The sequence below is a fragment of the Leptonotus elevatus genome, chromosome 10, assembly GCF_054856555.1.
Source record: "Leptonotus elevatus isolate MCC_2025b chromosome 10, RoL_Lele_1.0, whole genome shotgun sequence".
Lineage (NCBI taxonomy): Eukaryota > Metazoa > Chordata > Actinopteri > Syngnathiformes > Syngnathidae > Leptonotus > Leptonotus elevatus.
Genome location: NC_141248.1, coordinates 12,273,934 through 12,296,812, shown reverse-complemented (window position 1 = coordinate 12,296,812; position 22,879 = coordinate 12,273,934). Strand labels below are relative to the sequence as shown.

At 37.9% G+C, this 22,879-nt stretch overlaps 1 protein-coding gene across 3 annotated transcripts; it reads left to right on the top strand.

Annotated features, from left to right (window-relative positions):
• Positions 1-4,114: 4,114 nt before the first annotated feature.
• inavab (innate immunity activator b) lies at positions 4,115-22,348 on the top strand. Of its 3 annotated transcripts, none has more exons than XM_086085950.1 (11): positions 4,115-4,353; positions 9,485-9,610; positions 11,244-11,354; positions 14,397-14,530; positions 16,425-16,547; positions 16,627-16,858; positions 18,135-18,188; positions 18,260-18,557; positions 19,456-19,602; positions 20,615-21,326; positions 21,454-22,348. In XM_086085950.1, the coding sequence occupies exons 3-11, from the start codon at positions 11,300-11,302 to the stop codon at positions 21,544-21,546; spliced, it is 1,848 nt and encodes a 615-aa protein (XP_085942076.1). In that variant the 5' UTR covers positions 4,115-4,353; positions 9,485-9,610; positions 11,244-11,299; the 3' UTR covers positions 21,547-22,348. The 3 variants fall into 3 exon arrangements, with proteins under 3 accessions (XP_085942076.1, XP_085942077.1, XP_085942078.1); XM_086085951.1 differs by having other exon boundaries at positions 11,239-11,354; XM_086085952.1 differs by lacking the exon at positions 11,244-11,354.
• The last annotated feature ends 531 nt before the right edge of the window (positions 22,349-22,879 follow it).

Sequence of the window (22,879 nt, the reverse complement as noted above, 5' to 3'; positions counted from 1 at the left end):
AATGATGTATTGAGCTTGTGCTTTGTAACTTGGAAACTTCTTCAAATATTTTGCCTCCATATTCAAAGGAAATGGCTTTTGGTGGCAAATGTTGCTTTGTCATAGGTTTATGAGTATGACTCACAACAACATTAAACTGGGCTATTTTCATTATTTTAATGTGGACAACGATTACTGCAAGCTTCCTCTCTAATATAAATAACAAAGTATTTCATGCGGTAATGTTGGGAAAAGTTCAAGTTGTTTTAATTGATGTATTTATTTATTTTCTCCCAAGTCTTACAGTCAAAGCTAAAGTTTATTTAAATGTGGTTGGGATCTTCCATAACTGAAGCTGGATTGGAACCCCCAACGTCAAAACTGAGAGGGGAGTAAGCTAACCACTCATCCAGCGTTCTCGATTGTCATGTAATGATCAAAAGGTACTGTCATGTCATGAATTTTGAATGTATTTCAGTAATGAAAGGATTATTGTTGTGTAGTCAGGGCCTGCAAGACCTTCTCTGTTGGCCTAAACATGATCAGAAGCACATTTTCATACCTTTACAACAGAAAGGAAATATTATTCATTGATTTTCAACACTCTAATATCCTCATTACATTTGGACCAATCAGATCACAGCTTCTATGTGTTGCCATGCCAATGTAATCTGCCCACAACCTTCAGAATCAGGAGTGCTGGCCCTGGCATTGCCACTAAATGGCTGTTGTTGTAGTTTTTTAACCAATCAGAGATCAGAGTTGCCACTCTTGGCCTTTGTGCATGCTTTCTGCACATTCCTCTGATTGGTTGAGCTAAATAATCTTTCAATGTGCATGATGAATAATGGAGGAATGTCGGGGATCATAGATTTAAAAAAAAGAGTTTTCAAAATGGATTTTTCAAGAAAAACGTGGATATTGTGAGAATATGTCAGCCAACACAGCTGCTGGCTGGCTTGTTTCAACATGGAAAAGGATTTCGGTAACTCCAGAAATGACAGAATAGCATGCATGAGCATGACAACTAGCTAGCTAGCGCAGACAACACAATTAGCTAACTAGCTCTGAAGAGCTAAGAAAGGAGAATGGATTTTTGTAAACTATAATCTTAAATCTCTATTATAGCACAATGTATTTTATTTGAACTTTGTAGGTTTGTAGCAGCTCTTGACTTGTTAAATTATAATATACATTAATATTACATTACCCAAAAAAACTACACACAACAGCAACTTGCTAAGAAACACTATGCAGCACAATAATGTACGTAATGTCATCGCTAATCGCAGACATGCTATTGCACTTGAGAAAGAATACATATTACATAACAAATCCTTATCATAATAATTATGATGCAACATGAATCTATTCATACTGTATGTACTGTACACACTCATTTTAAGATTGTCTAAGCCTTTTTTCTTATTTAATTATAGTTTTGCACCGTGTTGGATGACATTGATTTGCTGGTGTGTGTGTGTGGCGAAGATGAACCACAATCAAGGAATTCATTAAATCCCTTTTTAGGAAAGGGTTTTGTTTTCTTAGTGAAAAGACCTCTTGAAGTGTCACAGAGTGGTGGACGCTGTCTTTGCACGTCATTGTGAAGGAGGAACTTTGGATGTAGTGGAACAGCTAAGACAAGAACCTTTAACTCCCAAACAATGGACTATTTTTCTGAAACGTTGCACACGACAAGTGAGGAACAAATTGTGTGTGTGTAAGTGCACGTGTGTATGTAGCCCCCACCCTCCATGTCAAACAACCGCCCTGATGTTGACCACCCTTTCTGTCCTCTAATTTAAAAAAAAAAGCGAGAGAAAGAAAAGAGAAATCATTCTCTGTTGAAGAAGTTTACGAGATCTTCCTTTAAAGGGAGCAGAGAGCAAGTATCCATGGGAATCTTAGCACGTTAGGGAGGCCTTTCTCCCTTCCTCTCATCCGCTCTCCCCCGCTGCACCCATGGACCGACGCAATTGTTTATTTTCCCCCATTGAGCCTGCTCCATTCACTGGCATTCACATTGACTCTGCTCAATTGGAGTGAGACAGCACTTATTCGGCGAGAGGAATGCAGTGTTCCACTGACAGAACAGCAAGAATGCAGAGGAAGAAATCATTAAAGGGTTTTTAAAGGTACAGCTGAGCATGAGGAAGAACGACGTCAAAGCAAACAATGTGGCATGATGTGTATATCCACACATCACCTTGACACAAGAAAGCGGAATTCTGCAGAATGGAGCGGGGATCCTAGAAGGAGGTCATTCATTCTCTGTGCCTTCTTAACTGAAACTGCCCCATAGAACAATGAGGCCTTCTCCGGCCTGCGCAGCCGCCTCTCATAAGATGCGGCCTGTCCTCCAGCCCTCACTCTTCCCGGGCCGTGCACAATAGCTGCAAGCTGGACCTCGGAGTTAATTTCTCCCCAGTCCATCCTGTCACGAGGAGGGCGTCGTAATGACAGTTTCCCCTCTAGAACAATGTCCGCGTCCACCAAAGCCTTCTCAGTGCTGTCAAACTCAATTAGCTTTGACCGGAGACAATATGATTGTAGAAATGAGCAAGGACCAAGGCAGGAAGGACTAGAAAACTCACAAATAAACCCACTCTAAAAGGACCAATTGATAACTGCTTCATAGTTTAAATTAACAACAAATACTGTGAGCCACTCCTGATTTGTCTTTTGCTCTTTATTTGTTATGTCACTGTTCACAGAGTTGAAGGAGTACAATACTGTACTGCAAACGGAGAATTATACATTTGTATTGTTGGTAACCAAAATAGAAATGTTTCAAATTCATTTAATCTTTATTTATCCAGGTATGGCTTCAGACAGCAGAGTCAAACAAAGCAATGCAAAAGCAAATGCAGACAAGTTGTACACTGTGATACAGTTACATATTTACATAATATATTACATCATAGCACATGGTAAACAACAGGCTAAAACAGGTGCAGAGCTCATGTGCAGTATCCTCACTAACTTTTTAAATGATGATATTGGAATGAATTAAATCAATTTTATTATTTGTTGTAGTGTTCCAGTTGTTTGTATGAATATATCATAGGCCTAAAGCAATACAATCTAGCAAATGAAATTATAAATTGGTATAAGATCATCCACATTACTAAAATCAACAAAAGCAATTTCCTATTATTTGAAATATTGAATTCCCAAGTGGGCTGACCTATAAAGGATTATTCCAATCCTATCCAAAAATATGTTATTTATTTTAATAGAAGGGAAAAAGCAATTTGGGAAAAATACAATGGAGAAAGATAAATACTGTGACCCAAACTCTTCTATAAATTAGAGTTGTTATAAATGAAAGCTATTTTTAGTGAACCAACAAAAAATGGCTCAAAAACAACCTCAATGCTATTTGCCAAGAAATAAGAAACAAATGGGGGAGAGGATTTTACAAAATTGCAATGACTTAAAAATATTTTACAACTTAATCTTGTACAGTTGATTCAATTTTCTGCCACTGAAAAGACGTGTGACGTTTGCTGGTCAGTGTGAATGAAGGAAATGGAGGTCACATCATCACTACAGAAGTAAACCTTACCTGCTCTCTACTGGTCAGATACCGTCATTACACTGCAAAGAAAAGCAGAGACTGGCCAGATGTATTTATTTATTGATTTATTTATTGATTTATTTATTTATCTACTGTAATTGAATCCCCAAAACTAAATTACACAGATTTACCCACGATACATTCTCCCATAAACTAACTACGCAGCACTGGGGAGCGGCATTCAAAGACACATTTAGAAGTCGTAAGTTTTACACTCTTCATGATGACGCTGATGTATACTGATGATGATTATAAAAACAGATGACCGAAGAGCTAATCTAACGACAAAACTCAACAATAACTAGCAAACTGAAATGTTCCTTGTTTAATCACTTTTTTTTTTTACGTTAACTTTTTGGAGTTAAACAAACTGCTAAATGTAATTTGTTGAGATAATACATTTTTGTTTGATCAATTGGACATTTTGGTTGGTTGTACTATTCTTTTGCTAACTTGCCTTTTGGTCATCATTCCGTCAGCAACGTTCACAACGCTGTTTGGTTACGCGAACACTCCCTTTTTTCCGAGAGCCCCTGAACGTATCACGCGTAACTTCACTTAACCCCCCAACAAAAGTTTAGTTTTGGGAGTAAAACTTGATTCAAGCGTATAAACTTAATTTTCTTCTTTCTTTTGAAACAGCCAGACGTTTATTGGTACATACGTGTTCATGCTTGTTATACTGCATTTATTACTGTGAGGGAAAACCTCAGCTCAAAAGTGGAAATGCTCACCGATGGTGTGAAGATTGTATGGAGTCAGTTAGCTCGGTGTGCTAACTAGCCTGGAAGGTAAGAGCCAAGCATTGCATTTCAGTGTTTATTTCAGCAGCATTCCGTGCTTATGCATACCATTCGGGTTCTGAAGTCCGCTGAAATCAGTTTTTTCCCCACAAGAATGCCAAATGTTACCACTGCTAAAATCTCAGCTTTTAAAAGCAAGTTTTCACATGTTAAGATGCTCTTTAAAGCAGAGAGAGGCCCAGAGACTGTCTGCAGTCATCATAACGGTGCAAGAAAAAATCAAATAAAACTACATCTTCAGTATGTTTATTTCACGCCTCATCACTAGCGAATGATGTATGGAGCAATTTTTATGTCCTTCTTGGACACTGATTAGAAAGGCTACCAGTGTGATGCACACTTCTGAAATAACAAATTGTTTAGAAAATTACCTGTAATAATGGTATTAGTAATATTTCATGATAATTATGTGAAGACGTTGATTGTGTTAATGAATTCTCACAATAATTAGGAATAAGATAAATATTGATATGCAGCTCTTCATTAAAAAAAAATGGCGACCAGTGTTCACATTTTCAAATGATAACTTCATTTGGTTAATTGAAGACTCTAAATTGTCAAAAGGTGGGCGTGTGAGTGTTTTTCTATATGAGCCCTTGGACGTATTTGGGGGGGTGGGGGGGTGTACAAAGGTGGCTCATAAAGATAAAGAAATGCAGAGAAGTGATGGGTTTGCAACATCCTCTTTCTGCAAAAACATTCACCAGTGTATGAGAAAATACTGGTACTTAATAGTTCCTCTCACGTGTGTTTCTGACCATACTATACAAACAACTAACCGTATGTGAAGAGATAAGACTATAGCGACATGGTCATTATGATCTTGATATTGAATTTGTATTTGTTTAGTTGAGTTTGTGTTGCTTCCTGCCCATTAAAATATTCCACAGTCTCCACATTCCAATGTGCTGATCTGAGGTCAAATGTAGCTTGAACCTAACACCTCGCTGCCCACAGCATGCACACAACAAATTCTTTTACCATTTAAAAAAAACAATTATTATTAAAAAATACATATGAATATGCAATGTGAAACTGATTAGAATAGTGCTACCCTAAAATCATCTTCCAAGGTTGAACACATAAGTCTGATCAACCTTCATACCTGTCATACAATGCGTACAAAATAGACAAAACAATCAAATTTTAATGACCAATATTGGAGGTGTAAAGTAAGGGTGGTTCATGTTTTTTATTCATTCGTAATGGTCATTAAAAAAAAAAAAGTTAACAAGTGTAAATCATTTACTTGCATTGTATCTTCTACTTTTGAAACCCTTGCTGAAGCTGCTCCTTTTTTGGTGTAGGTGTTGTGAAAACGTCAACTCAAAAGCAAAAAGGCAGCATTCATTATTTAATGCTTAGTTGCTATGTTTTCTTTGCATGCTGCCTGCGGTGCACACCAAGAAAACTAAGCGCAGTGTGAAAAGGCTAACATTAAATTAAATGTGATTTCTTAGTTGTTGTTGTTGTTTTGTTTATTTGTTGTTGCCAAAATTGCAATAAAAGCTATTTCATGCTGTCATTATGGGGTGGATTTCCCCCCCCTATTTCATTGTGCAACAAGAATGTACTGTAAGTCACTGTAACACAAACATGAATCAGTTCATTCACATGTCCTCATATTAATATCACATTCATTATTCTCGCTTGGAGCCTGCAGGCAGCACAACAAGAAAGGAAGTTGTCAGTAGCCACAATGCCACACTGATGGATAATCATCACTTTTGGGAGGGACTCACTTTGCATTGTTTGTATTATAATGTATTGCTAAAGGATGTATGCAGCACTATCTATAAACTGTATGTTTATTTAGACCTGGTAGAAGATAAACATAAAGAAAATATTATAATAATAATAATACATCATTGTCAGTCCTGCTACTCTAACCGCCTGATCCACAAGTGAGTGACGGCGAACTAATGTTACATGCGGTATATTTGGTCGTGACACATTTTTTAAAATATATATATATATTTATTTATTTTTTATGACATTTTCTTGAAAACTACTTGGGTGGTGGCCAGTTTACTTAGGTGGCCCGCCCAAGTATTACCATGGTGTGGGAAACACTGCATGTATATCACTTAGCATACTGGCCATAGATATATTTGCAATGTACAGTCAAAGGTATGATTCGAACCCGCGACCTCCTGGTTACTGGACAATGCACTCTTACCAACAGTGCCACTGAGCAGTATCAGACACCTGGCAATGATATTCAGTTCTATGTATGGAAGAGGGCGTGGAACTTTGAAAATTCATTGACTGAAAATTAATGGGGAAAAAGTTGATATTTAATGTTAAATTGTGCGAATACTGTAAGTAATGTTAACTGAGACGACATATATCCCGGGAGGCGTGAATTTTTGAAGCAAGTGTACGGTGTAAATCCAAAGTATTATGTGGGAGTTGTTACATGGCAAAAACGTGTGGAGAATAAAAATCACAATGACATATAACATAACTTGCTATTGTAATAATACAGTGAAATATGTTCATTACATTTCACCCATCATTCCATTGAACTTTATGACATACTGTAGATATTTGCTACACATTACATTTGACTAATACAGTGAATATAGTGTATGAAGAGTTCATGGTGTTACACACCGGCACCAGACGGCTGGTCGCAGACTTGTCAAAACGACTTGAGATTATTTGAAGAATTTGTTGAGCCAGCTGCTGGTTTGCACAACACAAAGGCCTTTCTGGTCTGGCCGTCTCTCTCTTGTCTCCTGTTGCTTTAAAAAAGCAAACCATGACCTCCACCAACTGATTCCACTGGACCGGTCTTGTCTGAGGGAAGCCAACTAAACATCCTGACTTGGCGACACAATGAGAAAGATGGATTAGAATAATAACTATACTTTTTTTGTTGTTGTGTAACTTAACATACGGATGGACTTTAGTGATTAAGATAATTTCCTGTCAGATAACCTCATATTTTGTTTGTATTTTTTTTCATTGAAAGCTACGGTAGCAATTATCCCCTGCAATTCTTATCTCCTTTTAGGTTCGCCAACTACCTGGCATGCAGCCTGTTTAAACAAAATTCCAGCATTTTTTATGGCCATACTTTAGCCTAATCACAGCTTTAACTCATTTACAAATAACCCACCAGCAATTCTTGGCTAATACCTGCAGATTATATCAGCAAAGCAGCGCCGCCCATTTGGTTTCATCCATCGCTTCAAAACATGCAGTGGAATCCATTCTTAGATTCTGGTCTGCTGCTAATTTGTTCAGATTTCAAAACCTTTCTTCCCATAACAAAATACTATATCTTATAGATTAAAAAAAAACAACTTTTAACGCCTATGGACAATTTTAATTAGGAATATCAAATTTGGTAAACACATACTTCCCTCAATGCTCCACAGCCTTCATGGAATGTGATTCATTTGTTTTTGCACGCTAAGTAGCAAACAAGCCATGCAACAATAAAAACATAAACCCCTCGTGGAATTCATTAACAGATTGAAACAGTTGCTCCCCGCACCCCCCCCCACCCCATCTTCTCTGAGCCGGAGCCGTGTCATGCGAGATCTTCTTTTTCTATGTCTGGGAATCGCCATACTTTTTTTCTGCGCATGTGTGTCTGGTCACCGACGACATTCCTGGAAATCCTAAATGAATATTGAGAATCAGAATGAATGTAAGCCATGCGGTGAGACAGCAGGTGCTGTTGTGGGTTTCTATAAATCACGTAGACTATCCCACCAGCATGTGTTTTTGCCTCGGAATGAAAAAAAAAAAAAGTGTGTACAACAATCTCTGCTTCAATCATGAGTGAGCCATTAGCAGGGGTCAGCAAACTTTCCTGTCAAAAGAGCCATGTTAGGCCAAATAAATCAAAAAAATCTGTTTGGAACTGCAAAACATTTGAAGATTGTGATGATGCAAATAGTGTACCGAAGGCCCAATAGCTAATTAGAGCTGCACCATATAAGAGCTGTCAAAATTAATTGATGAATCGACAACTATTTTAATAATCGAGTAATCGTTTGGAGCCATTATTTAATTGATTGATTTCAGCATATCAACAGCAATTGTTCAATGTTTTCTGTAGTCCTTCATGAAAGAAGACCAATTATATTCTGTGTTTAATCAAAATAAGACATTTGCAAACATCTTTCTTTACTTTGGAAAACAATTACCAAACCGGTAACATAGTACAGCATCAATCCCCCTTTTTTAAATCACTATACGAATACAAAGTACTAAATAACCACCAATCACTGGTTAATAAACAATTATCAGGGGGAAAAAGGCTTTTGTAATACTCAATCAGATTAGTTGATTAATCGATTGAATAATTTGATTAATTGATAGATGAATCAATTCTAAAAATATGCGATAGTGACAGCACTAGCAACAAAGCACAAAAATATGCAGCATCCAATACTTTCATATTTATTCTATTCTACCTTTTGTCTTCAGTTTTAGGATTTTTGTTGTCATTTTTTAATTATTTTATTAATTTTCTGACATTTTTGGCAATTTTATGGACATATGGTAATTTTCTGCCTCTTTTCTTCCTTTTATGGATATTTTATGGTAGTTTTTCTGCTTTTCCTCTTCCTTCTTTACGGTCACCTTTTGGATATTTTTAGGTAGTTTAAAAAAACGTTTTTATTAAATTGTCTATCTTTTTTTACTCTATTTTTTTATATTTAATGATTCATTTATAATTTAATCATCAATTCATTTGAAGAATGTTTTACAAAAAAAAATGTGTACAAAAATATAATTTCTTCAAATTGTTTAATGTGATTTGTTATAAAGAGAGCACAAACAGTTCCTTAGTGACATATGTTATTAATACTGACCACAACATGTGGCTTTTCTTCCCTAATTTGATTCTCTGAATAAGCTGTGCTCCAACTGCGTGTTCTGCTACCATCCTTGGGAATTTGTTACCGTGTTACTTTTAATCACGCTTCTCCAAAAGGGCACTCTTACTAGTCAGGTTGGCCTCTCTCATCCATCGCCGATAAGCGCCAGATACAATTGCAAAGAAATTCCCAGTAACCTGCTCATTGTTGTTGTCACAGTTTGAAAGTCAGATGGGAGTTATATGATACTGACTCTGCGTGTGGCCACTCCCTTCCAGCAGGCAGAGTTTTCTTCAGTGGGCCAGGCTCTCGTTCCAGTCCATACTTCACACTGGCCAGCCTTCTATCAGCACACGCACTCTGAGGGACGGATCACACTTTGAAGTTCAGCAATTCTTCCAAAAGTAAGTACATTCTGAGACAAGCCGTGTGGGTAGAATTCTGGGGGGGTGGGGGGGGAAAGCAGATTGAATGCAGATCCATGTTTTTTTCGGTCATTGTTTAAATCTAGTCTCACATTTAGTGTGATTAGTCACTCTTAATAGTAGTAAGCTGGTTCCTGCTGTTACTCCAGTTTTGTGCTTCAGTTTTCATGTTTGTGACTCACATTGCTTCTATATTGTTGAAATGAGCAGTTAGAATTGGTATTTGGATTCCAAAGAACTTGATACTTTATAGATGATACGGTCAACATTGTAAATAAATACTGGACAGGTGATTTATTTATATGTGCTTAAAACTTGCTCAATATGGACTTTCAGTATGTAGAATATTGTAAAAAAAAAAAAAAAAATTAAATGGTGAAACAGCAAAAGTTGGAAGTCTTCTTTCAATACTTAAATTTTATTTTTGTTTGAACATTTTTATGATTTATGTGCACTGCAATACTATATTCTACACATACTGTCAACATGCGTATGATTAAAAATGTGTTATTGCATAATGTGTTTTTAACCAAATGGCTGCTTTAATAGCTTTTTGGCTTCCTTATTTGCCACACCAATCATTGTTTTGATGCAACCCTGTGAAAAATAGAAAAAGTAATTGTTAATACATTCAAAAACAAAAAAACACAAATGTGCTGACAGCCGTGGATAAGGAATGTAATGTTTAATGCTGATGTAATTGAATGTAGGTTGAATTATTACGAAAGACTATTATTATTATTTCATTCTTCCTTTTTTTTCCTGTTTTTTTTTCTCTTTCTGGAGAGATCTCAGAGAGATTTCATTCTTCTGATATATATAAAATATAAAATTTAATATAAAATATAGCGGCTTTTTCTCCAGAAAAAAAAACGAAAACAAAAAACATATATATATATATATATATATATATAGCAGCAAGACCTTGATTACTCCATTAACTTTTAATTTGGATTTCTATCCATGGTTTACCTAAGGAAATATTTCAATGCTGTAGTCATCATTGTTTAAGCTGATAAAATTCATCGTCACTTGTTGTTTACTAAGTAGTTTGGCAACACAGTGTCCAGTTAACACCTAACCAAGTCACAGTCATATGAGCGGAATGCAGGATGTCATGCTCGCGTCATGTCCAGGCTGATAACAGGATCCCTTTTTTTTTTTTTTTTTGTATAAAGACACTTGCCTCGCAGTGTGCAAACAAGTAGCAACATTCACATTGAACCTTATTGGCTTCCCACGGCTATCCGAGCTGAACCTCCTCTGCGCGTTGGAATGTGACACTGCCACACCGCCGCATTCCGATGATCTATTGGTAGTTAATAATCGAACCAGAAGTTGTGATACTGGCCTCGTATGACAACTGAGCAGTCTCAGGAAACAGACCAGACCTGGCTGCACACGTATGCGGTAATCAATGACTCCACCTGTGTGAGTGTGGGGTCAAAGTGGCAAGTCATAACTGCGTCATTCCAGCTACAGTTCACATGGTTGGGTATTAGTCGGTAGGTAAGGTACGGAGTTTGCTGGATCTGGGAAATGTATTCGTTCTCTATATAAGAGATGTCATCCGTTTTGAAGTCATTGCTTGATTGTAAATTTGTCAGTACAGGACATGGCGACCATTAGCTGAATTTACCTGAAATTGAAGAGTCGAAACGGAACAGCATGGATGGCAACGGCGAGATCAGCGATAGTGATAGTGGCATCATCCTTCACTCTGGTAAAACATTTTCACTACTCGCTTGTTGCATTATTAATGATATTCATTATGAAGAGTTCATTTTCACATGTTCCTCTGGACTTTGTGTGCATCCATACTCCCAAATTGATTGTTAAATCACACAATATAATAATTGCATAGTCACACAGTGGTTGGTTTTGTTGCTGTAATTGGCCCTAATTCTTTGGGGGTCTTAAGTAGATTTTTATTAGGGATGGGCACAAGAAGAATTGTTTTGATTGTTGAAAACTAGGTCAGTTCTGCTGAATTGGTTGTTGATTAATTGTGTCTTGAAGCAATTGAGGCAAAATTGAGTTCACAACTTGCTAATAGAGCAACACTTTGACAACTCCTCTGGGTACTATTCCTATTGTTCTACTCAATACAAAACTAGCATGCAACACAACAGAAGCTCAGAAGAGTCGAAAGAGTCTCTTATCCAATTAATAACAAACAATGGATTTAAAAAATATATATTTTTGTATCTTTTACTCAGTATTTGGTGTTCATAGTTTGTTATTTTGCACTGTAATGTTGTTCAGATTTCTGTTAAAAATGTACTGTACCACCTAAGCATTTATGTGTTGTGCTTTTCTACTTTACATTTCACATTAGCTTAGCGGTTAGCATGGCTTCTCCATCTTTTCCTGTTACCTCTTCTTGCTATGATAAATGCAGCAACTCCTCGTCCTCCTTTAGTGATAACAGTAATTGTCAGAAATCGTATTTGCCAAAATTGCCGCCATGGGTTTAGCCATGATAGCTAGCCAGCTTGTGTGTAGCAAGTTAGCTTAGTGCCTAGCAATCCCCCAGTAGGTAGTTAAGCACAGAGGATGGGTGAATGTTCGCCGTGGAGGCACTGTTTTTCCTATTTGGATTTGATTTTTACCAGTCTGAGCTAGTAAAAAAAAATCTGTGGTCAGATGTTCTTGAAGACATTTTCACACTCAGGCAGATACAATGACATCATCAGTAAACATAATCACAACAGAATCTACTGTATACACTGTAGGCCAAGTTTATATGTTTGTGTATCACATATACCGTGCCCCCCTATCTGGCAGTTAATAATAAGTGTTATTCGAATTTTCTGCTGCATCTCTTGTTTTAGACCTCTTGCCGGTGTACCTAATGTTGTGGGCCCAATGTGTCAGGACTTTGGTGCAAGTAATTGTTCTTTAGATGATCAGCCAACCGGTTGAATAGCAAACTTTTAATTTGGAATAGTCGTTGTTCAAATCAAAATCACAAAATGTTTTCTATCACAGACTAGCTGTGTTGTTTTCGCTGTAACGTAGACTGATTAGTTCAGTCCGGTGTGACATTCCTCCGGCCTTAATTTACCGCGTGGTGCCTGCTCCATACAATGAGAAAGTGTCCATCCATCAAGAATAGCCATTTGTCTCTTAAGAAATAGGAATCCTCTGCTCCATTGTCACATTGCCACACTTCTTTCCTGTTGACACATCAGATGTTTGTCAGTACCTGCAGGGATTCTGTTAATAATCTCTAAAGGTATGCACTGCTCAATGCATTCTGCTCCAAGACACTCCCCCGGCCTGGAGACTAATCCTCTTGTTATTAGTCTCCAAGGCGACAGACAGCACTAGCTGAACAGTCACTAGTTGTCAATAGTAGCACAGTTTCACATTTTAACAATGACAAACGCACATTTTATTTTATTTTTTCATCATAGTCAGCTTTTTGTAAAGAAAAAACAATACTTCTATGGTTTGTACATGAATGTCCTCTGCTTGATTACCTCATGTCTTTTTTTTTCTTTGTGTACTTTTATAGTCTATAGTATTAACCTGTGTTTATTTTATGATGGCTGCTATTTTACCAATGATTCTCATTAAATATTGGCAACAATTCCCATGTCATGTTTATTCAAAATTTTTACTGCAATTTGTTTAGTTAGTTTTTTCTTATTATTATTTTTAAACATTCATGCACTCATTAATCTCATTGCTAGTAAGAGATGTTAAAGCCTTGGCAGAGGCCTGCATGCTCTGATGGCTTTTACTTTGAAATAAGTTTGAAGCACAAGTAAAATGCACTCAATGAGAAGAACGGTTAATTAGGATTGAAGGTCAAAACACCAATTAATGCAAGTGCTGAGCAAGGAACAAATCTACAACTACAGCATGGATAAAGTGACAGATATGTGAGGATTAAGTCGGAATTATGAGAACAAAATAGAAAGATATTTCAAGATTAAAGCTGTAATAAAAAAATATTGAGACTAAAAATACAGATATACACATATATTAAGTTTGAATGTGAAATTGGCTGATGTTTTGTCACAAGATTGAATAACTCATTCACTGCCATTGACGGTTATAGACGTAAAAAAATCATTTTAACTATTTCTATTAGTTTAAAAAAATCGAAACCTAGATTTTTTTTATTGTACATTTAGAACAGATATAACATTTGTGATTAATCGTGAGTTAACTATTGAAGTCATGCGATTAATTACGAGTAAAAAATGTAATCGCCTGACGCCCCTAATTTTTAATTTTCATCTCGTCAGGCGATTACATTTTTTAATTGTAATTAATCGCATGACTTCACTAGTTAACTCACGATTAATCACAAATTTTATATCTGTTCTTAATATACATTTTCATACTCTTGTTAACAAACGTGGAAAAATTGTTAAACTAATAGAAATAGTTCAAATTATTTTTTTTACGTTTATAGCCGTCAATGGCAGTGAATGAGTTAATATGAACAGTTTGTGATTGTGTCTATGTTTGCGTGTGTTCCTGAGAAAGAAATACGCACTCAAAAATTCCACGTTTGTTCGGTTTGTTTTTAATAAATATTTATTATCTGATTAATATATAGCAGATATTTAGATAGAGACAGTGGTTCAAGTCTTTTACATTACTTTCTGTTTGTCTTTAATCTCTTAATATTTTTGTCCTTTTGTTTCTTATATCCATCCATCCATTTTGTTTGTTCAGAATGTTTCTTAAGCCATTTTTTTTTTGTTAAAAAAGAAATTCATTCAAATGTTCTTCTACTTCACCGTAGGCTCCGACAGCCCGACATCGCATACGAAAGATGTGAACACACACACGAGAGCAATGAAGCTCAAGCACCAAGCACTCGAAGATCGACTCGAGCTGTGCCTGCTGGAGCTGAAGAAACTTTGCATTCGTGAAGCGGTGAGTAATTTGGATTCATAAGCGTCTTGTTCTTTTGAAACCTTTTTAACTTCTAGCAGTTGATAAATCCTTGGAAAAGGTGTTATTCCGTCATTCTGGAAGTGCGCCATACCCGCCGTCACCTTTTTATGTGCATTGGTTCAGTTTGAAATGATTACTGTGGCTTCTTAAAATAACATGAGATGCTTCTGAGTTTAATTGTAAATGTTCCCTTATTTTTTTATTATTAACTTTGTCTACACTCCTTTTTTCCGTCAAGATTCACTTTCACTTCAGTATTTCTGAACTCCCACTCATCTTCATGACTAGAAGAAGCTGGCAGTTAGTTTGAAACGCTACAAAAAACACCAATCTTCATTCAGAAGGATTAAAGAGATTTGGGAAGAAAAAAAAGAGAAGTTAATCTTTTGGAAAGTATGAATCATCCACTAAATATAATGCTGCTTTTAGAGGGCTTCAATTTGGCCTTTTGGCCTTTTTGATACTATTGTTAGCATGCCTAAGGACTTTGTTTCCTTTTGTTTTTGTGACAACACGATTACAAGATCTAAGGAGTTTGCTTTCTTCAAAGTTTATTTTGTTATGTAGAGATACATGTTGTTGGGGCATGGGCCATTGCAGAAGGTTGAACTAGTACCCTGAGGCTTTTTTATAGCCTGGCAATAGCCAGATTGATTTGTGCTTCACTCGAGGGAGTTCTCCACAATATCAGTCTGGGACTGCTCCGCGTTGATTTGCTCGGGAAAGGCGGGGCATGCTGTACAACACTTCGAGCTGATTGGACGAAGCAGAATCGCGTGCGCAACACACAACGACCAATCACGGCAAAGGATGAAAATGTCGTCACCAACATGCGACTGTTGTGACGAGCTGATGTCATGGCGTTGAGTTTTGCAATGTTGATATGCGGATACAAGAGACTAATTCAACGAGAACAGAATTAATCGCCATGTTTGGTTTGTTTCTTCCCGCGGCTTCGGTGTCACAGCTGCATATCCCGCCCCCAAATACAATGTCACTCTGTGATTGGTCCGAACCACCAGTTGTTCGTATCGGTGGAAATCAATGGGAGCGGTACAAGATGGATTCTCTGGAGTTTGAGAACTCACAAATACCGCGAGACTACATGTTGCGAGAGCAAGGTTAACTTTTTTGTGCTTCCCAGGGAAAAATGAAAAAATTCTGTCCGGTGCAGGCATATCTTTGAGGGTATTCATTTTGGTGTTGATCCAGATTAATTTATTTATTTGTTCTTTATTTCAGTTGCATTTCCGCTTTACAGGAAATAGCCTCGCTCATTCAAGAATGCGATTTCCACATGAAGTTCACTCATTTTGAAACTAGGCGCATAATCAGATTTGGGAGTCTTTGTTAAAAAGTGTTGTTGCTTAAGGGTAAAAATCCCACTACTGATCATTCTACCCTGCCAACACTTGTGCTGGGCACTCGTGTCGGGACATGCTAAGGTGACCTAATAGGGCGCGCCTTCTAACCTAACTCGTCACTGAGACAAAATAACGAGCAACCTCTTTAGCCGTCGGCATCGGGATGACTCAAAGATGCAGTGATTTTACGAGTCATGAAATCATAAACAGTGTGTCGTCATGCACTTGGTTTGTTTTGATTATGGATCCCGGTGCAGGAAGTGAGACCAGAAGAATTTGCTGTGACGATAAGTGCGGAATTGTGTAACCGACTCCCAGAACCTATATGTCTCAACATGTGAAAGGAACGTGATATTTGTGTATTGGTCCCAAACGTTCTCACCTGAATAATCTATGCATATGTGAGCTGCTGAAACAAAAGTATGCATCTGCATTGGAAATTTGAGGTTTGGCTTCTTCTTTTTTTTTTGCATAGAGTTTTGATTTGTGATTTCATTTGTGTTGTTCAGGAGCTGACAGGCCGGCTCTCAGGAGATTATCCTCTGCTGCCAGGAGAGAAGCCTCCACAGACCCGGAGACGCATCGGAGCTGCTTTCAAGCTTGATGAGCAAAGCATCCCTCGGGGAGTCGGGGTAAAGGAACACATTGATTGAATGTGTGACGATCCGTTTTTTGAACGTTTATATAACTCGTTTTGTTCTGTTTTTGCAGGAGTCAGCCCTAAATCTTGTGGATGCCGAGTTGGCTCTTCAGTTTAAGATCTACGAGGCGGCACGCAAGGTTTGCGAGGAGAACCACCTGAGTAAGGCCGTTCGAAAGAGTCGGTTGGAGCAGTCTAAGCGAGAGGAGAAGAAACTGAGACAGCTGCAAGAGACCGCTTTCCAGCTGCGGTTGGAGCATGGCCGATCATCACCACTTCCTGCTTTTAATATCCCACAACAGGGTGAGTTAGTGGAGATGTCCTCCAAGGTTAAACAATGTTAGTATATGTCGGTATCACCTACGTACAGTGGATATAAAAATTCTACACACACCTATTCAAATGTCAGGTTTTTGTGATATAAAAGAATGAGATAAAGCAAAAATCCATTTATAACTTCTAACTTAGGTGGGGGGGAGGTAAAATTTGAAAACAAATGAGATGTGGTTGTGCAAGTGTGCACACCCTCTTATGCATGTAAATAGGGATGCCACCTCCTTTAGTTATACAACAATACTTGTCATAAGTGTGGAGAGTTTTTAATTGTGTAAAATTGCTCATTTAGAATACAGTGGTCCCTCACTACTTCACAAATCACTTATCACGAATTCACTATATCGCAGATTTAGTCCAAAGTTCATACATTACGGGGTTTATCTTGGGTTGTACCTCGCTATTTCACAGGGTTTTCAGAGATTATTACCCCCCTGTGCCACCCACCCGGATTTAATGTATTCTTTATTCATGCTGCTATTTTTCTTATTATGTTTACAAAGTTAACAAGTGTTTAGAAGGGTGGGAACTGTGTGGTGGTAGAAGCATAACTTGCTTGACCCCCAAAAACAAAACAAAGAAATGTACGTCTTCTACTTGGCGGAAATTCACCTATCGCAAGTGGGCGTGGAACATAACACCCACGAAAAGTGAGGGAACACTATAATAAATTACATTAATATTTAGATCTTTCCATTATAATTATTATTTGTATCATATTATATTATTCATAATTAATATACCAATTATTTAGCTGAATACATATAAATGCAGATGCAGATTTAGTTATTTACAGTAAATCTTTAACCAATTAGATAAATTAATCAGAAATAACTAAATCCATTTTAAATAACCAATTGTTTTCGGGCGGGGTGCCTAAATTAACACTGAAACAAATATTTTCAAACTCTTGATGAAATAAATGCTCTGTGGGACGGATTCAAGAATGTAGTGGGATATGTGTGGGCCCACATGAGTCACATACATGACCCGTTTTTGATCTGGGCTCACAATAGTTCTTGCTCCTATTAGGCCGTGTAGAAGTGAGTCAAAATAACAAGCCACATCATGTTGGTTTGATGTATTGCCCACAACTCTGTCCATTCACGTTAATACACATAGCAAACATTACTGCAGTCTGAGAAGTAAAACAATGATGCAGCCTGGAACTTTAGGAGGTCAAAAGAGTATCGTGATTGATGCGTCTGAAGTGGCTCAAAGAATGTTTTGCCTTTTTTTTTGTCAGCTCTCGCTGCCTCTGATGACAGCTCTTTGTCTGATTCTGTGGTTCAAGATGAAGGTAAGGCACAAAGGTTACAATCTATCGGGATGCGTATTGGCTCTTAACTGTTTAATATTTGTTTTTTTTAGAAGTGCAGCGTGAGTCTTCACAGCCATCCTCAGTCCTCCCGTATTCAGGAGAGATGGACTCTTCACATCCACCCACCGCGTCACATACAGACGGTTCATACCGGTCACCGTCCGTGGGTCCTCGGTGCCTGCCTTTGACACCCAGATCGTCCCCTCATCCCAGCCTTGACTCTCCCATGAGTTTTACCTCAAGCCCCGCTTATGACCTGCCTCCTATCCAGCATTCCCCGTGGTCAGAAACAAGCCTTGATCAGCCATACATGAAGAACAAGAAGTCACGTTCGTCCTGCAAAACCAGGTAATAGCAACCATCATGACAATGGTTCTCAGGTTCCTCTTTTAGTCAAGTCAGTACAGAGAGTATACATCTACTTTTGTTTATTTGTAAGCATGTGAACTCACAGGAAAAATGTGGATTGCTATTTATTTGAAAAAAAAATCTAGTAAAGTTCTTTTTCACGTCATAAATTCTAATTAAACTCCTTGTAAAATATAATGTACTTAGAATTTCTGAGTGCATCAACCTTTACTGGGGGGTTTTAAGTAAATATCTCTCCCCATTTTTTCAGTGTTCCTTTTAACGTTGACATTTTAGAACAATGCTAGCTGATAAGAAAATGAAAAATGACTCCATTTTGGCCATTGCTTAAAGCTCCCTCAAAGTCATTCAGTTTCCATAAGTTTATCAGTGAAATAGTGTTGCTCTTTGTCATACTGTTTCTATCATCAACTTGTTGGCGTTGTTGGAGTTTGACCTTGTGTATCTTTCACCAGTTATCGTTGGTTTATAAGATGAGGAAAGGAGAAAACAATCTCGGAACTCATGGTCATTTTAATTTTATCTCAAATTCTTACCTCCTCTATATGATAAAGGTTGAAGTCGTTTAAGATGCGCTTCCATCTACTGGTCTATACATGGTAAAATAACCAACTGGTAAAGATAGAATTCTTGAACATCACAGCTGTAATGAAGGGTTAACCGCTTTGTAGAACAAAGAAAGACTAACCATAAAAAATGTGGGATCAAATTTTAAAATGTACGTAACCTGTTAGTTTCAATTTTGCATCTGAGATACAACGTATTGGCAGGTCTGCATTTAAAAAAAAAAAGAAGCTTTAAAAGCTAATTATACAGCTCGGTATATTATGGTATGTTTTGACAGAATGTGATGTGAAACGTTTGTTTTTTTCTCCAGTCCAGCCAAGAATGAGTTACTACCCCCACTGGAGGCTTGCTTGGCAGTTTTGCCACAGCAGCTCTCCCATTTGAAACTGAGCCGTACACAGTCCAATAGCACACCTTCCACGCCAGAGCTCCGCGTGCACAGACAGCTTTCTCTCAGGTACTGCAGTTCATCTGTCAGTAAAGAATTTTTATTAGTATCTGCTTGGCAACACGTACAGTCTACAATAAGTTTAAATTGGCAGGTTTTTGTGACATAACAAATTTTGCTTCAGCTGTAGCTCTGGTCTTTGACAATATGTAGGGAATTGTGAAGAGTTCCAAATACTAGTCAGTCAAAAAACCTTGAGGCTTCTGATAGAAAGCAAAAAGGAAAAGCCTACTAGAGCATCTGAACTGTACTTAAAGGGGACCTTCAACGACCTTAAACATTCCTTAACAATAATATGTTATATGCGACCTCACTAGTCTAAACATCACATTCTGATTAATATTACATTTGGGGAATATGAGTTACGCAGCAAAATCCAGCCGTTTTTATCCATCGCAGGGGGCGGCCATTTTGCCACTTGCTGTCGACTGAAGATGAGCTGTGATTGGTTGTTGCCCGAGACCTTAGCAACTGTGATGTCATTTTCACTCGACAGCAAGTGGCAAAATGGCCATCTTCTGATATTGATAAAAAATGCTGGTTTTTGGTCCTTAACTTCTATTTCACTAACATAATAGTAATCATAATACCGTATTTAGACTAGTGGGGCTGCATAGAACATTTGGCCAAGAAATTTTGACTTCCCCTTTAAGGGTGAATCAGAAGCACTTAAACTTGTGGCAAGTGTATGCTGACTCCTATTTCATGAGTTTGAATATGATTGGTTAATTCTGAATGCAGGCACATCCCCAGCTATTAGAGGGTGTGCACACTTGCGCAACCACACTATTTTAGTTGTTTAGTCACCGTCTTGAAAAGATTAACTTTTTCCCAACTGAGTTATAGAGGATATAAGTTACATTAATGGTGAAATAAGTTTTGATATGATTGATCTTAGGCTCTTTTTTTTTTACACCACAAAAATTTGGTAAGTGTGTAAAAAAAAAAATACATCCACTGTATCTGATTCAGTCTAGGCTTTGTTTAAACATATTCTAACATTTCTGTGTGATTTGCGCAGGATATCCAACCCTGAATCCCCACTCGGACAAGAGAAGGACCGTGGTCGCACCAGAGGTCCAAGGAGGCGACTGACGGATTGCAACAAAATCCCATCGGAAGCCCTTCCGCTCATGTTTAGCGGTGTCCACCATGCAGGTTCTGAGGATAGCAACTCTGAGCACTCGTTTGCATCCTACAGCAGCTCCCCCAGCCAGGAGCTACCTTGTGATTTGCCGAAACACTCTCAGGCTGCCTCCCCGCTCTCTGCTCCATTTGGGTGCTATGGACCTCAAGCCTCTCCAAATGCTGGTTTTCACCACAGTCCCAGACACCAGTCCAACCCGGGTGTCCACAAAGCCTATTACAACGAGGAAGTGGTCTACTCTCCTTATGTGGACATGCCGTGGAGCTATTACACCCATCAGTCTCCCTGCCCCACCGGCAGATATGAGTACCGCTACAAAGAGGCTCCTGTGCCCCTGCAGAGAGCACCGAGACATTTGGCTCCGGATAACAGGCACTCCCCCTCCTCCGCACAATGGGACCATCCACAGTACCGCTCCAACTGCCTTCCACGTCAAGTAGTGAACGAACAGCTGAAATCGTGGCACCGACGCAGTCAGCTCAAAGGGCCCAGGTCGCGTTCCCTTGACAGACAGGGTGCGGTCAGGGTGAAAAACATGGCGGCTCTGGAGGCAATCCGATGTCAAAATCAGACGTACCAGGAGCAGGTAGGCAAAACTGTTGTTTAGTTTTGCCTCAAATTTCAATTTAATTGATTTTTTCATATCAACCATATTACAATTCTACCAGACAGCATAATAGAATGAGTGTGAATTTTATGTCACTAACTTGCAGGCCGTCCAAAGAAGAGCTCTTCAATTATCCGCAGATGACTCGCAAGGACACTGGGTTGTAGACGATGGCACTCACTATATGAGTCAAGTGTGACACCGTGAGAAGAATCTCAGCTGTATGGGTGAAAACAATACAGGTCACAAATTTGAAACATTGACATGAATGAATGCAAATATGAACTGAAGGGGCCAAATAACCATTTCGCCAACCTGACAGCATGTTAAACAGTTAATGATTTTTTGAATCTATTTTAAGTAGTGTTATGAAGAATATGAGCCACCATTTGTAAGATAATGTAAATTAGTAATATGAATAAGTGTATGTTAGAATATTTTTGTGTTTTCTGGATCAGTCAGCATGCCACTTTTGCCACTTAATCATGTTAAATAGTCTGGTTTACCTACGATTACTTGCTTCTTCTGTGTCAGTTAATGTTAAGTACTTATGTGCCTATGACTTAACTAGTTGAAACAATGCTACTGCTTTGTTATATACAGTACCGGACCAGTACATGAAATACAACGCATGGCAGTTATGTTCTGTACATGTCAAATGGGATATTGCAGATTACAACAGACCAAACTTTTTATTTAGCGCCAAAACTGCTTATTTGCCAGTGTGTCACAAAGTAGAAGTCAATATGGTTTTAAGTACACCTGTTCACAGCCCCTCACTGTTATGTATTTATCTCTTATTTATTCAGCCTATGAAATCAACTGAAGTCAGACTTGAAATGCTGCAGAGCGAGTTTGTGAATTGAATGCCTGATGCAATAAACACGTGTATAAAAGGGACTGAAATTGTGCTTCCTTCCGTGCATTTTTACTGTTGTTTTTTTTTTAAATGGAATTATTGTTTTAATACTGTTGCATATGTAAAAATATTTTCCTGTGGAATAAAGCCTTTTTACTACTGTATTAACTATGTTTCAGTGTTTTCGTTGCCCAATATCAAGAGCTTTGTGTTTGTCTGTCCCACCAAGGGCATTTTTTTGGCATGATAAACGATGTGTATGATAGATGGCATGTGAGTGGGTTTACAAAGTATCTGATTTATGAGTATAGCCTACAAGCCTACTAATAACTTGTCTTCTAAATTGTGCTTTTCAATGAGCGCATGGTCAATTTCTTCAATAGTAATGCATTTTGTGACACTTGATGGAATTTTACAAGTATTTTTTTTTCCTGTAGGGAGACTTTGGTATTATTAATATATTTGCTTTGAATAATAAAAACAAGGTTCTAAGTTTTGACCTTACGTTATAACAGAGAGGTACAATTTCAGCGCAAAAGAAAATACCTTACGCAAGTATCTCCACAGGGAATCAACCTTGCTGGAGTGTGGTGCACGTGGACAGAACTAAACCAATGTAAGACGTTTTGAGGATAGTTTCTCTGAGAACTACTGTATAATTGATACACACTGC

Coding starts and splice junctions, on each gene's coding strand:
- inavab (XM_086085950.1), top strand. CDS start 11,300: ATGGATGGCAACGGCGAGATCAGCGATAGTGATAGTGGCATCATCCTT. Junction 14,531..16,424: donor AACTTTGCATTCGTGAAGCG/GTGAGTAATTTG, acceptor TGTGTTGTTCAG/GAGCTGACAGGCCGGCTCTC. Junction 16,548..16,626: donor GCATCCCTCGGGGAGTCGGG/GTAAAGGAACAC, acceptor CTGTTTTTGCAG/GAGTCAGCCCTAAATCTTGT.